Here is a 16,872-nt window from a genome sequence, read left to right on the forward strand (position 1 = left end):
CCCACTTTTTGTCTATTACCCTTTTATGTCTGTCTTCTACTTTTTGCTAACATTTGTCTGATAGATTAGTAAGTCAACATTGATTATGATAAATATATTTCTATATATCATTGCTTCTATCTCATAAACCAGTAACAGATGCTCTAATACCATTTCCTCTCCCAGATTTTGTTTTCTAAGCTTTCTCTGTTGCTCCCCGCAGTTTGCCTACGCTGTTTCAGTACTGAAAGAGTGCTCTAAGATGCGTCCCACAGACCCGACCGTTCTGCTTCTCGCTGCCAAGGTCTGCATTGGGCCACTGCATTGGGTAAGTAAGCTGAAGTAATGACTCTTACATAATGCATTAAGCACAGCGGTGTGGTGCCACAGAGCATAAAAATAGTCGCAGAAATCCTGCCCCAGCACTTACACCTGGAGAGCCATTACCGAGATTACATTTATTAAAATTAGGAAAAAAAGGAACGAGAAAAACAGTAAAAAAAAAAAGTGTCAAACAATTTACATGCAAAGAATAAAAGGAATTCCCTAAACACCGAGTGTCAGACAGCCACTTCTGCTGACTAATTACGCTGGTGTCTCGGCCTAATTCGCTCAAGTTCCTGTTTTTCGGCTGTAGAGTGTGGCATTCCAGAATTTTAATGAGGGCAGTCTTTGATCCAGGATGTGAACAACACTAAGACGAGCATAATAAGCAGCTTCTAATTGATCCCTATGAATCCATCTGGACAGCCAGTACTGGGCAATGAGTGACTGTACTATCTGCGAATGCTCATGTATGGGCCGAATGTTGTCAGTGGACCCTTGGGAGCACCGCTGTGATTGTGCATGTTATCACCCCCCTCACCAACCACCAATCCTCCGCAGTCAAGAAAAGGTACATATCATATAGAACTGTTCTGGTCAGTTGCCCTGGGAGGTAAAGGAGTTTGTACACAGACTGAGACTCCCAGAGACCCCTAGAATGGGGGTCTCCAAGTCCCATGTGTCAGTGGAGCAGTCATTGCATGTGTGACCATCACTGCATTCACTTACATGGGACTTATAGATATACAGCTCTGGTAAAAATTAAGAGACCACTGCAAAAAGTTCAGTTTGTCTGATTTTTCTCTTTATAGGTATATTTTTGAGTAAAATATAAATTGTTCTTTTATTCTATAAACTTCTGACAACATGTCTCCGAATTTCCAAGCAATACATTTTTGTATTTTATTTCTAACAATGAAAAATGGTCAAAATAAAAAAACAACAACAGTTCTTTCAGACCTCAAATAATGCAAAGAAAGCAAGTTGATAATCATTTAGAAACAACAATACTAATGTTTTAACTCAGGAAGAGTTCAGAAATCAATATTTTGTGGAATAACCATGATTTTTAATCACAGCTTTCATGCGTCTTGGCATGCTTTCCACCAGTCTTTCACACTGCTTCTGGCACTTTGTTTCATGGCTTGTGACTATCCATCATCCTCTTGATTACATTCCAGAGGTTTTCAATGGGGTTCAGGTCTGGAGATGGGGCTGCCCATGACAGGGTTTTGATGTGGTAGTCTCTTAATTTTTGCCATAGCTGTATGCTTCATCATTGAAAACGCCATTCAGTATGCATCTCTTTGCATGTCTGCAATCCTTGAGCAGCCGTTTGAGGGTGCATTCTGCTGTGTGAGATGTGTACATATTGTACATTTGGAAGCCCAGGTGCTCGCTGGGGTAAATGTGGGGAAGGATCGTAGCATGGAGCTATAGGACAGTGAGGCAGCCAGCTGAGTGACAGAAGACGGGGTACCGGGGGGAGAGTGTAGGGACAGTAGTCCTAATCTGCCACACCCCAACAAGTTTGCTAAGTTGGCAGATGAGTAGGGTGTCAGTACAGGGTAGCACTGCTGCAACAAGACATGTCCTTTGAAAGCCAGGAGAGTGTCTGCTCTAGTAAGAGGGTAAAAAGAGCGCTGGGCTGGCCAGACATGTTTTGGTAGTGGGGGATACCATTATTAGGGACGCAATAGACAGGACACAAACACTAGGATCACCAAACTATGTGTTATCCTCTTGGCGCTTGAGTTTGGGCAAATTGCCCTATCAGGTTGACAGGTTACTGGGAGGGGCTGGGGGAGGACCCAGCGGTCATGGTTAATATCGGCACCAATGACAAAGTTATAGGTAGGTGGAAGATATTTTCATAGAATTAGGCTGTACACGTAAAGCAAAACCTCTAAGGTACTATTTTCTGAAATTCTGCCTGTGCCACTTCTCACGCCAGAGAGGCAGCGGGAAATTAGGGATGCGAATAAGTGGCTCAGGAATTGGTGGAGGAAGGAGAGTTTTGGGTTCCTGTACAACGGGGCCGACTTCTTTGTTGGCTACAGGCTCTACAATAGGAATGGTCTGCATCGGAATGGGGAAGGGGCCGCTGTGCTGGGGGAAAGAATGGCTGAAAGGTGGTGACTGAGGGGAGGGCAATTACTGTAGAGCTGGAGAAGATAGTGTAGATAGTGACCTGGTCATAAGTGATGAAATTGGGGGTGGCATAGCAGGAATAGAGGTACAGAGAAATATATAGAAATTCCAGAAGCCTCGCCAACAAGATGGAAGAATTAGAATTAATATTGTTGGAAGAAAATTATGATCTGGTGGGGATAATGGAGACATGGCTGGACAAGAGCTATGACCGTACAAATAAGAGAGGGAGAGGGGTCCGCTTACATGTAAAATTGCCCCTAACACCCATCCTACGTGATAATATATGTGAGGCTAATGAAAACTGTAGGTGGAGATAATGGGAGGGTGAAAGAATAATAAACTACTATTAGGGGTTTGTTAAGTCTCCAAATATATTGGAAGTGGCAGAAAATATCTTCGTAAGTCAAATAGGTGAGGCAGCAAATCAGGGAGAAGTCATTATTATGGGGGACTTCAACTACCCCAATATAAATTGGGGAGCAGAAACCTGGAGGTAAAGTTTTTTACAATGAAAGATAATTACCTTTCACAACTCTTGGCGAAGGGGTGCAGCTCTGAAGAAAAAGGCATGACTTGCCATGAGATGGCCTGTGGTCGAAATTGTGACACCATGCACAAAAATTATTAGTGCAAGTTAAGCCAACTTTTACAAAGTTTAAGCCAGTGTAAACTTAAACTACATAGTCTGAGGATGAACCAAATTTATCAAACAGCCTGAACCACTCAGATAAATCTGCTGCATTATAAGACTGATGTTACATCCTTATCTGGTCCTGCTCCAGCTGCCTCTGTCTCTGCTGCCAGATGAACAACACGGACAATAGACGTCTAATGCTGGCTTAGACTTGTGGAACCGCACAGCCAGGGATTATGTGTTTCTGCAGACCAGCTAGTCTTCCTCTGTAGTTGGCTCTCGGCTGTACCCTATGGGACAGAACCACACCCTATTTAAACTTCTAGCAGTCTAATAAGAGTTGCTAGTAATAAGTGTTTACTTAGATCTCATTCAGACGTCAGCGATTTTTCTCATACGCCAAAAATTGGACCAATTTTCATCGGTGCTTGGTCGGTATATTAGTTTTTACCATTAGTGAGTTTCTCATATGCAAAAAAAGAAAAAAAAATTGCAAAGCTTCTCCTACTTACCGTATATACTCGAGTATAAGCTGAGATTTTCAACCCATTTTTTGGGGCTTAAAGTCCCCCTCTCAGCTTATACTCGAGTCATACCCAGGGGTCGGCAGGGGAGGGGGAGCGGGGGCTGTCTAATTATACTCACCTGCTCCTGGCATGGTCCCTGCAGGTCCCTGGCTCCCCAGCTTCTTCCTGTACTGAGCGGTCACATGGTACCGCTCATTACAGTAATAAATATGCGGCTCCACCTCCCATAGGGGTGGAGCCGCATATTCATTACTGTAATGAGCGGTAACGGTGACCGCTCAGTACAGGAAGAAGCTGCGGGGCCGGGGAAGCAGGGACTGCACCGCGCCAGGAGCAGGTGAGTATAATGGGGAGGGGGAGCACTGCGCGTTAGTCACCTGCTCCCTGTTCCGGCGCCACTCCGTTTTCAGCGTCTTTTGCAGTGATGCTCAGGTCAGAGGGCGCAATGACGTGGTTAGTGTGCGCCCTCTGCCTGAACGTCAGTGCAGAAGATGCTGAAGATGGAGCGGCGCCGGAACGAAGTCAGGTGAATATTGAAAGTGCCGGGGGCCTGAGCGACGGAGAGGTGGGTATGTGATTTTTTTTTTTTTTTTTGTCGCAGCAACAGCAAATGGGGCAAGTGTCTGTATGGAGCATCTTATGGGGCCATAATTAACGTTTGTGCAGCACTATATGGGGCAAGTGTCTGTATGGGACCATAATCAACGTTTGTGCAGCACTATATGGGGCAAATATCTTTATGGAGCATCTTATGGGGCCATAATTAACATTTGTGGAGCATTATATGGGGCAAGTGTCTGTATGGAGCATCTTATGGGGCCATAATCAAGGTTTGTGCAGCATTATATGGGGCAAATATCTTTATGGAGCATCTTATGGGGCCATAATCAACATTTGTGCAGCATTATATTGGGCAAATGTGTCTACACTGTGTTCCAAATTATTATGCAAATAATATTTCCTCCTATTTTCTCTAAATTACCTATCTGAATTGCAGTCATTGTTATTTTCCAGTCATCTACTATTCTAGTATAATTGCAATGTTTTGGAACAAACTGCCTATGAAAACAGTATCTTTTTAAAAAAAAATAAACACTCAAAATGCATGTGCCAAATTATTATGCACAGCAGAGTTTTCAACCTTTTCTTTTTCTTTTGAACAAAAAAATGGTCAATTGTTAAGTTATAAGCATTATCAGCTTATTACAAAATGAAATCAAACAGTTTTCAAGTGAAAACTTTATTCTAGGTGATGTTACATTTGCACATAGGACCCCTTGTTCGAAAGAAGCTTCTGAACTCTCTCATCCATTGAATTTGTCAGTTTTTGGATGGTTTCTGCTTCAGTTGTTTTGCATGTGGACAGAATACCCTCCCAGAGCTATTGCTTAGATGTGAACTGCCTCCCGCCATCATAGACACTCCTTTTGATGATGCTCCAGAGGTTCTCAATGGGGTTGAGGTCAGGGGAAGATGGTGGCCACACCATAAGTTTGTCCTTTTTTATGCCCATAGCAGCCAGAGATGCAGATGTGTTTTTTGCAGCATGAGACGGTGCATTATCATGCATGAAAATGATCTTGCTGCGGAAAGCACGGTTCTTCCTCCTGAACCATGGCAGGAAGTGTTGTTTTAGAAACTCCACATAGATTATGGAGTTCATCTTTACCCCTTCAGGGATCATAAAGGGGCCGACAATCTATCTCCCCATGATTCCAGCCCAAAACATTACTCCACCTCCTCCTTGTTGGCGCCTTAGCCGCGTTTTCATGGGGTGTCCATCAACCAGCCATCCTCCACTCCATCCATCTGGACCATCGAGCGTTGCACGGCACTCATCTGTGAACAAAACAGTTTGGAAGTCAGTCTTCATGTATCGTTTGGCCCACTGGAGCCGTTTCTGCTTGTTGCAGTGGATAGAGGTGGTTGACAGGATGGCTTACGCACAGCTGCAAACCTCTGAAGGACCCTGCATCTTGTTGTTCTGGGGACATTGGAGGCACCAGCAGCTTCAAAAACTTGTCTGCTGCTATGACAAGGCATTTTTGCAGCTGCTCTTTTAACCTTACGCAATTGCCTGTTGGAAAGAGTCCTCAATTTTTCCTTATCAGCACGCACACGTGTGTGCTGGGAATCAGCTACATACTTCTTGATTGTGCGATGATCACGATGAAGTGTCTTGGCAATGTTGATTGTAGTCATGCCTTGACCTAAATACTCCACAATTTGTTGCTTCTCAGCAGCCGACACATCATTTTTCTTTCCCATTTTGGCAAAAAATGTAGGCTGCTTAATAATGTGGAACAGCCTTCTTAAGTAGTCTTGCCTTTATTTGGACACACCTGCCAAACTAATGTGCACAGGTATCTGCAATTGCTTTCAGTGATATAAAGAGCCCTGACACACATCACCATCAATGAGTTTAAATGACAAACAAAAAAATTCTAACCTTATCACTCCTAAGCTCTATGTGCATAATAATTTGGAACACAGTGTATGGAGCATCTTATGGGGCCATTATTAACCTTTATGCAGGATTAAATGGAGCATATTTTAATATGGAGCATCTTATGGGGCCATCATATACTTTATGGGGCTCCTGATTCAATATGGATATTCAAAAACACTTAACCTACTGATGTCTCAATTAATTTTACTTTCATTGGTACCTATTTTTACTTTTGACATTTACCGGTAGCTGCTGCATTTCCCACTCTAGACTTATACTCGGGTCAATAAGTTTTCCCAGTTTTTTGTGGCAAAATAAGGGGGGTCGGCTTATACTCGGGTCGGCTTATACTCGAGTATATACGGTATTTCAATATGGCATCCGTGTGCTGTCTGTGATTTTCAATGGCCCATAGACTCTATAGGTGATTTTGATCTGTTTCTTGGATCAAAAATAGACATGTCTGTGATTTTTTTGCAGGCATAGTCTGCAAAAAAAACAAAACAAGTACGGTACTTGTGAACAGCACCGCTTGTTTTCTCTGTGAAAACCACACATAGTACAAGTATTTTAAAAAAATTGTCATCTGAATGAGACCTTATCCTGATTTTATGTCTCCTGTTAAAGCCAGCTACTAGACACGACTTGTTTGACTCCCGTTGCTGATCTTGGAGTGACTTAACCCTTCATTTTCCTGATTATATTGAATATTTGAATCGTGGGACTCCGGTCCATCGCCCAGGTCAGTGGTACCTGGCGGCTAAACGGAAGCCCTGCAAATCTCTTACCTTTTGGTGGCTTCAGCGGGGCATTTGATTTGTCATAGCTGGCCCAATGTCATTTGTGTGATGTAATGAAGAGATGACGTTGTGCCAGCCCTGGCTAATAAAAAGCCACCCCGAGGATGCTGGATGGAAAGATACTTGCGGCCATCTCATCTAGTTGTTGAGTACCATTCACCCGGACGCTGGACTGGAGTCCCGTGAATCAAGCCATCAATTCCTAATTTTGTGTTGTACCTGCCCTCTCTGGATTTGACCCGCCTAGTTGACATTCCTCTGCAGATCACTCCTCCAGAAGGCAGCCACTCCGTGAATGCAACCCAGGGGTTCCTTTTTTGTCTTGATCCCTGTATAGGCAATATAGGTTGAAGGCTTCTTCAAAGTCTGACCACGGAAGCTCAATGTTTCCACAAACCGTTCACCCTTACATCTGTCTAGTGGAAAACATCCCTGATTGAATCTACCCTACTTTCATGCATGATGCCTCCAAGGAAGTCATTGTTGGTCCCGATGTTCAGCAAGAACAAGTTTGAAAATTGTTTTGAGTTGGCAATGCTGATCTTTTTCCTAATCTTCCCTCCGAATCCTCGCTGTTTTCTGACAGTCTCCCAGTAGAGTAGATAAGAGTGAAATAAGACAATCACTTTTCTTATGGAAACCTCTCTACAATTATGTAAATTGCTGTGATAACATGTGGCACCTGGGACTCCGGACCCCCTGCTGTGCCCTGTACTCATGGTTGGTGTTTTGAGTCATTGTTTTTGCATTTAGGTTTTGTATTACTATTTTATATTTGACAACAATTTTGAGCCAAAACCACAGCAGCAAAACTATAATTTGGACGAAAATAATTACAGATATGTTCACATTTTCCAGGACATTTCACTGCGCACACACAGAAAATGACTACTTGTCACGTTCGCAGAGACTGTTCACAAGGAGCATTTCTGATTTATGTCCAAACATTAAAATTATATTTAGCCGTTGTAGATTCTTGACTGTTTGTGGCAAAATAAAACAAACCTTAGCTACACCATGAAGGCACATAAACGGTCATATGTGAATATTGTCTATAAATCAAAAAGTGCAGCAGCCACCGCGTATAGCAAAAATCACCGAATATGTGAAATGTAAACTGCATTGCTGCCATATAGACTACTAGCTGTTTCCAGCCAGCTAACGCTCGGCACGCTCATTGCTATCCAATTAACGCTGTTAGTGATTAAACTAAAGTAAATAATGACAACATTCAATAACGCTTAGGGTACTGTCACACTCTGCAACTTTCCAACGATCACGACCAGCGATACGACCTGGCCGTGATTGTTGGAAAGTCGTTGTGTGGTCGCTGGGGAGCTGTCACACAGACCGCTCTCCAGCGACCAACGATGCCGAAGGCCCCGGGTAACCAGGGTAAACATCGGGTTACTAAGCGCAGGGCCGCGCTTAGTAACCCGATGTTTACCCTGGTTACCATCATAAAAGTTAAAAAAAACAAACAGTACATACTCACATTCCGGTGTCCTTCAGGTCCCTTGCCGTCTGCTTCCCGCTCTGACTGAGTGCCGCCGTAAAGTGAAAGCAGATCACAGCGGTGACGTCACCGCTGTGATCTGCTCTTACTTTCCGGCCAGCAGTCAGTCAGAGCGGGAAGAGCAGACTGCAAGGGTCCTGACGGACACCGGAATGTGAGTATGTAAGTTTTTTTTTTTTTAACTTTTACGCTGGTAACCACGGTAAACATCGGGTTACTAAGCGCGGCCCTGCGCTTAGTAACCCGATGTTTACAAGCGAACGCATCGCTGGATCGCTGTCACACACAACGATCCAGTGATGACAGCGGGAGATCCAGCAACAAAATAAAGTTTCAAACGATCTGCTACGACGTACAATTCTCAGCGGGGTCCCTGATCGCAGTAGCGTGTCAGACACAGCGATATCGTATGGATATCGCTGGAACGTCACGGATCGTACCGTCGGATCGACAAAAGTGCCACTGTGAGACGGTACCCTTACACAGGTGGTAAATTAACTTAAAATGAAGTTAATAACAATAATAATTAAAAATCAGAATAATACTAATACATTTTATTCACAGTGTAAAATGAAAAGCAAACTGGATTCGTGTGGTAATGTGTGGGGACAGAGCCTCGTGTGGTAATGTGAGGACAAAGCCTCATGTGGCAATGTGTGGGGATGGAGCCTCATGTAGTAATGTGTGAGGATGGAGCCTCGTGTGGTAATGTGTGGGGATGGAGCCTCGTGTGGTAATGTGGGGGGACGGAGCCTCGTGTGGTAATGTGTGAGGATGGAGCCTCGTGTGGTAATGTGTGGGGATGGAGCCTCGTGTGGTAATGTGGGGGGACGGAGCCTCGTGTGGTAATGTGTGGGGACAGAGCCTCGTGTGGTAATGTGTGGGGATGGAGCCTAGTCGGGTAATGTGGGGGGCGGGATTATGTGTGGTAATGTGGTGGGGGGCGGGATTATGTGTGGTAATGTGGGGGGCGGGATTAAGTGTAGTAATGTGGTGGGGGCGGGATTGTGTGTGGTAATGTGATGGGGGGCGGGATTATGTGTGGTGATGTGGTGGGATTGTGTGGTGATGTAGTGGGGGGCGGGATTATGTGTGGTAATGTGGTGGGGGCGGGATTATGTGTGGTAATGTGGTGGGGGGGCGGGATTATGTGTGGTAATGTGGTGGGGGGGTGGTATTATGTGTGGTAATGTGGGAGGGCGGGATTGTGTGTGGTAATGTGGGGGTGGGATTGTGTGTAGTGATGTGGTGGGGGGCGGGATTGTGTGTGATAGTGTGGTGGGGGGCAGGATTGTGTGTGGTAATGTGGTGGGGGGGCGGGATTATGTGTGGTGATGTGGTGGGGGGAGGGATTATGTGGTAATGTGGTGGGGGGCGGGATTATGTGTGGTAATGTGTGGGGGGCGGCTGTTATGACCCCAATGGCAGAGGGTCTCAGAAATAATTACTAAGTCTGCAAACACAAAAAACCAGCTCATAGGGCAGTGGTAACTGAGCTGACCATATATCTAATCCTAGCACCACAAATAGCAGCAGCCGGGGAACGTGCCTACGTTGGTTCTAGACGTCTCGCGCCAGCCGGAGAACTAACTAACCCTAGAAGGGAAAAGAAAGACCTTTCTTGCCTCCAGAGAAAAGACCCCAAAAGTTGGATACAAGCCCCCAACAAATAATAACGGTGAGGTAAGAGGAAAAGACAAACGTAAGAATGAGCTAGGTATTTAGCAAAGAGAGGCCCACTAGCTAATAGCAGAATATAGTAAGATGACTTATATGGTCAGCAAAAACCCTATCAAAATATCCACGCTGGATAGTCAAGAACCCCCGAACCGTCTAACGGCCCGGGGGGAGAACACCAGCCCCCTAGAGCTTCCAGCAAAGTCAGGAATCACATTTAGTACAAGCTGGACAAAAATAGGAGCAAAGCAAATAACCAAAAAACAAAGAAGCAGGACTTAGCTTAATTTTGCACGAACCAGGAACAGCAGACAGGAGTAAACAGAAAGGATCTGATTACAACGATGCCAGGCACTGGACTAAGGATCCAGGAAGTTTATATAGCAACACCCCTGGACTAACAACCCAGGTGGGTGCCAAACTGAGGAAAGACAATCCCAGAGTCATATCACTAGTAACCACAAGAGGGAGCCAAAAAGTCTAATTCACAACAGGCGGCATTATGTGTGGTAATGTGGTGGGGGGGCGGGATTATGTGGTGATGTGGGGGGCGGGATTATGTGTGGTAATGTGGTGGGGGGCAGGATTATGTGTGGTAATGTGGGGGGAGGCATTATGTGTGGTAATGTGGTGGGGGCGGGATTATGTGTGGTATTGTGGGGGCCGGGATTGTGTGTGGTAATGTGGTGGGGGCGGGATTATGTGTGGTAATATGGTGGGGGCAGGATTGTGTGGTAATGTGGTGGGGAGGCGGGATTGTGTGTGGTAATGTGGTGGGGGGGCAGGATTGTGTGTGGTAATGTGGTGGGGGGGCGGGATTGTGTGTGGTGATGTGGTGCGGGGGCAGGATTGTGTGTGGTAATGCGGTGGGGCAGGATTGTGTGTGGTAATGTGGTGGGGGGTAGGATTGTGTGTGGTAATGTGGGGGGCGGGATTGTGTGTGGTGATGTGGTGGGGGGGCAGGATTGTGTGTGGTGATGTGGTGGGGGGGCGGGATTGTGTGTGGTAATGTGGTGGGGGGGCAGGATTACCGTATATACTCGAGTATAAGCCGAGATTTTCAGCCCAAATTTTTGGGCTGAAAGTGCCCCTCTCGGCTTATACTCAAGTCACGGTCGGCGGGTGAGGGGGAGAGGGCGCTGAGGCATACTTACCTGCTTCCAGGGCTCCTGGCGCTCCCCCTGCCCGTCCCACGGTCTCCGGGTGCCGCAGCTCTTCCCCTGTTCAGCGGTCACGTGGGACCGCTCATTAGAGAAAATACTATGGACTCCACTCCCATAGGGGCGGAGCCGCCTATTCATTTCTCTAATCAGCGGTGCCGGTGACCGCTGACAGAGGAAGAGGCTGCGGCACCGAAGACCAGCTGTCCGGGGGAAGGAGCGGGACGCCGGGAGCAGGTAAGTATGTCATATTCACCTGTCCGCGTTCCCCACGCCGGGCGCCGCTCCATCTTCCCGGCGTCTCTCTGCACTGACTGTGCAGGTCAGAGGGCGCGATGACGCATATAGTGTGCGCGCCGCCCTCTGCCTGATCAGTCAGTGCAGAGAGACGCCGGGACGGGACGCCGAGGAGCTGCAAGCAAGAGAGGTGAGTATGTGTTTTATTATTTTTATTGCAGCAGCAGCAGCAATGGCACAGCTATGGGGCAATTCTGAACGGTGCAGAGCACTATATGGCACAGCTTTCTATGGCACATCCTATGGAGCAATAATGAACGGTGCAGAGCACTATATGGCACAGCTATGGGGGCAATAATGAACGGTGCAGATCACTATATGGCACAGCTATGGGGCAATTATGAACGGTGCAGAGCACTATATGGCACAGCTATGGGGCAATAATGAACGGTGCAGAGCACTATATGGCACAGCTATGGGGCAATAATGAACGGTGCAGAGCACTATATGGCACAGCTATGGGGGCAATAATGAACGGTGCAGAGCACTATATGGCACAGCTATGGGGCAATTATGAACGGTGCGGAGCACTATATGGTACAGCTATGGGGGCAATAATGAACGGTGCAGAGCACTATATGGCACAGCTATGGGGCAATAATGAACGGTGCAGAGCACTATATGGCACAGCTATGGGGGCAATAATGAACGGTGCAGAGCACTATATGGCACAGCTATGGGGGCAATAATGAACAGTGCAGAGCACTATATGGCACAGCTATGGGGCAATAATGAACGGTGCAGAGCACTATATGGTACAGCTATGGGGCAATAATGAACGGTGCAGAGCACTATATGGCACAGCTATGGGGCAATAATGAACGGTGCAGAGCACTATATGGCACAGCTATGGGGCAATTATGAACGGTGCAGAGCACTATATGGCACAGCTATGGGGGCAATAATGAACAGTGCAGAGCACTATATGGCACAGCTATGGGGCAATTATGAACGGTGCAGAGCTCTATATGGCACAGCTATGGGGCAATAATAAACGGTGCAGAGCACTATATGGCACAGCTATGGGGCAATTATGAACGGTGCAGAGCTCTATATGGCACAGCTATGGGGCAATAATAAACGGTGCAGAGCACTCTATGGCACAGCTATGGGGAAATAATGAACGGCGCAGAGCACTATATGGCACAGCTATGGGGCAATAATGAACGGTGCAGAGCACTATATGGTACAGCTATGGGGCAATAATGAACGGCACAGAGCACTATATGGCACAGCTATGGGGAAATAATGAACGGCGCAGAGCACTATATGGCACAGCTATGGGGCAATTCTGAACGGTGCAGAGCACTATATGGCACAGCTTTCTATGGTACAGCTATGGGGCAATAATGAACGGTGAAGAGCACTATATGGCACAGCTATGGGGCCATAATGAACGGTATGGAGCATCTATTTTTATTTTTGAAATTCACCGGTAGCTGCTGCATTTTCCACCCTAGGCTTATACTCGAGTCAATAAGTTTTCCCAGTTTTTTGTGGCAAAATTAGGGGGGTCGGCTTATACTCGGGTCGGCTTATACTTGAGTATATACGGTATGTGTGGTAATGTGGTGGGGGGGCGGGATTGTGTGTGTTAATGTGGTGGGGGGGCGGGATTATGTGTGGTAATGTGGGGGGGCAGGATTGTGTGTGGTGATGTGGTGGGGGGGCGGGATTGTGTGTGGTGATGTGGTGGGGGGGCAGGATTGTGTGTGGTGATGTGGTGGGGGGCAGGATTGTGTGTGGTAATATGGTGGGGGGGCAGGATTATGTGTGGTAATGTGGTGGGGGGCGGGATTGTGTGTGTTAATGTGGTGGGGGGAGGGATTATGTGTGGTAATGTGGTGGGGTGGGATTGTGTGTGGTAATGTGGGGGGGGCAGGATTGTGTGTGGTGATGTGGTGGGGTGGCGGGATTGTGTGTGGTGATGTGGTGGGGGGGCAGGATTGTGTGTGGTGATGTGGTGGGGGGCAGGATTGTGTGTGGTAATATGGTGGGGGGCGGGATTGTGTGTGGTAATGTGGTGGGGGCGGGATTATGTGTGGTGATGTGGGGGCGGGATTATGTGTGGTGATGTGGTGGGGGCGGGATTGTGTGTGGTAATGTGGTGGGGAGCGGGATTATGTGTGGTAATGTGGTGGGGGGCGGGATTATGTGTGGTAATGTGGGGGGTGGGATTGTGTGTGGTAATGTGGTGGGGCGGGATTGTGTGTGGTAATGTGGTGGGGGGTGGGATTGTGTGTGGTAATGTGGTGGGGGGGCGGGATTGTGTGTGATAGGGGGGCGGGATTATGTGGTAATGTGGGGGCGGGATTGTGTGGTAATAGGGGGGCGGGATTATGTGTGGTGATGTTTGGGGGCGGAGCTACTGTGCAGGGGGCGAGATTAGCGAGTAATCACGATGCCTCTTATATATATAGATACGTATAAAATTAAGTTACTGAGCGCATGAACAGGCCAATGCATATGTGTCCATTAGCCTTGACAAGACCAGGGTCACACAATTGTTTCTCATCTGGACAAATTGGTCCAATTATTCTAAGCTCACCCTGATCAGAGTTTGATCAGAGCAGGATCCCATTTTCTTGGATGTGGAGATCCCATTTTCTTGGAGAGGTAAAAACAAATCTTCTTCATTCTAAGAGTCTTTGAAAATTGGACCACACTGAACACTGCAAATTGTTTTGCTCAGTTTTCTTTTTAAAACTGAAAGGTTAGGTAAGATCTAGCTGAAATTAAAACACCTGTAAGGGCTCCCTGCCACTTGCAATTAAATCAGATGATTAAAAATCGGATTGCATTCGTTCCAATTTAATCCTATGGTTCTGTTCTCAGTTGCAATTATTTTTGCAAAAATTGCATTTGATGCTTGGGAGTAGGAATGTACATGTTAACAAAGGCTTGCTACAAATAGAAGAAAACGACCAGCACATCCAGCCAACGTCTTGCAACTTAATCTTTTCTATAGTTATATTTTTTTAGTTGGCACCTGTTCACACTAGTTTGGATGTGCTGCTCATTTTGTTCTATTTGTAGCAAGCCTTTTTTGACATGTGCAGTCCTACTCCCATCAGTCTCAGGTGATTTTAAGTAGTTATCTGGTTTCGTCCTGGACCATAAATTGTAGGCTTCCTGCCCAGGAGAGGTGTCATATCAGGACAGGAGCCCAACAATGGAGGACGCCTTTACATTGGCTGTTGGGCTCACATATATTGGCCAATCTATGCACTAAGTACCGTTTTTTTTTTTACAGTAATTTTTCATAGCAATTTTGCAGTTTAATTTTTCCAATATTCCATATGTACATAATGTAGCGTTTTCCTATTTTCTATGGCAGTAATGCAGTTCCAAAGTTCTACAGTTATCATTCTTAGCAATTCCGGGTGCAACTTAATCTTTTCTATAGTTATGGTAAGGTATGGTTTATACTCTGAAAAATACATTATGTTGAAGTTATTCCCCCCTTAGACGTCTCTTCTCAAAATTTATAAATGTTATTATTTTTTTATTCTTCCTCATAACGAAGATTTTTCATCCCTATTATCAGTTTTATGCATTTTCTTTGCGCTTTTTCTAACTTCATCTTTTCCTTGAACTGGTGCCGAGAACTAAACTGCATATTCCAGGTGAGGTCGCACTCGCGCTTTTTAAAGTGGTAGAATTAAGTCCCTGTCGCGTGAGTCCATGTCTCTTTGTAATACATGACAATGTTCTGCTGGCTTTAGAAGCCTCTGATTGACATTGTGCTGTTATTTTATCTATAAGTACACCCAGATCCTTCTCTATAAGTGACTCTCGTAGTTTTTTTCCCCCTGAAACATATGATGCCCCCATATTATTAGTGCCCTTGTGTATAACTTTACATTTCTCCATCTTGAGCCTCATCTGCCAAACACTCAACTTGTCAGTCAGCCTGTAGCTTAAAGGGAACCTGTCACCCTCAAAATCGAAGGTGAGCTAAGCCCACCAGCATCAGGGGCTTATCTACAGCATTCTGTAAGGCTGTACATAAGCCCCGTTGTATCCTGAAAGATGAGAAAAAGAGGTTAGATTATACTCACCCAGGGGCGGTCCGGTTCTGGTCCGATGGACGTCGCGGTCTGGTCCGGGGCCTCCCATCTTCTTACGATGACGTCCTCTTCTTGTATTCACGCTGCGGCTCCGATGTACTTTGTCTGCCCTGTTGAGGGCAGAGCAAAGTACTGCAGTGCGCAGGCGCCGGGCCTCTCTGACCTTTCCCGGCGCCTGCGCACTGCAGTACTTTGAATACAAGAAGTGGACATCATCCTATGAAGATGGGAGGCCCCTGACCAGACCGTGACACCTATCATACCGGGACCGCCCCTGGGTGAGTATAATCTAACCTTTTTTTCTCATCTTTCAGGATACATCAGGGGCTTATCTACAGCATTACAGAATTCTGTAGATAAGCCCCTGATGCTGGTGGGCTTAGCTCACCTTCGATTTTGGGGGTGACAGGTTCCCTTTAAGGACATTTTTCATAGACCTCACTATTCTACATAGTTTGGCGTTATCTACAAAGATAAAAGCATCACGATTAATCCCATCTTCAATATCATTAATGAATAAGTTGAATAATAGTAAGCCCAGCTCTGAACCTTGGGGTACACCACTTATAACCTGAGACCATTCAGAGTAGCAGCCATTCACCATAAATCTATAGGTGCGATCTTCGATCCAGTTTTCAGTCCAATTACAGACTGTACTTTATAAACCTACAGACCTTAATTTATCCCTTAGACATCTGTGTGGGTCAGTGTCAAATGCCTTTTTAAAGTCCAAAACATCTACATATTTTTTTGGAGGATTTACTCACTTCTTGACAAATCTGATTAATCTGGCAACTTCTCTTTCGGGAGGTTTTCCTTTTTGCAAAAGTTTCCGTGACATTTACACTTATGAGTTAGTAAGTAGTCTACTGCATAGTCTCGGGAAGTCCCACAAAATAGAGCTTCATCTCCTAGATCAAGTCTTTTCCGGGTTGTCATTGTGACTGAACAGATGTAACCTTTTTTATTCACGCCAACTAATGTTGTAAGCCTTCGGCAGTGCAGTCGGCGGCCCTTGGGTCAGCCATTTTGTGCTGACTGACAAACCACCCAGCACAGCTGCTCGATGTCAGCTTGAACTGCTGACTTATACTGCTAAGAGAAGTCAGTTTGTGTTTTATACCTTCAAAATATATTGACTTATGCCACGTTCAGTATTAGGTCAATATTTTACCTCAGTATTTGTAAGCCAAAACCACTAGTGGAAAAATCAGAGGGAAAGTATAATAGAAACACGTCACCACTTCTACATTTTTCACCTACTCCTGTGGTTGACTTACAAATA

General features: G+C 45.8%; 1 protein-coding gene across 3 annotated transcripts in view; it reads left to right on the forward strand.

The window, feature by feature from the left end:
• The window catches only part of TTC7A (tetratricopeptide repeat domain 7A), a 390,080-nt gene that overhangs the window by 176,562 nt on the left and 196,646 nt on the right, over positions 1–16,872 (forward strand). For all 3 annotated transcript variants that reach the window (XM_077282426.1, XM_077282427.1, XM_077282428.1), the window contains one exon: positions 203–307. In XM_077282426.1, the coding sequence (XP_077138541.1) occupies positions 203–307 (105 nt within the window). The remainder of the gene's footprint in view (positions 1–202; positions 308–16,872) is intronic.

The sequence above is a fragment of the Ranitomeya variabilis genome, chromosome 2, assembly GCF_051348905.1.
Source record: "Ranitomeya variabilis isolate aRanVar5 chromosome 2, aRanVar5.hap1, whole genome shotgun sequence".
In the NCBI taxonomy this organism is placed as follows: domain Eukaryota; kingdom Metazoa; phylum Chordata; class Amphibia; order Anura; family Dendrobatidae; genus Ranitomeya; species Ranitomeya variabilis.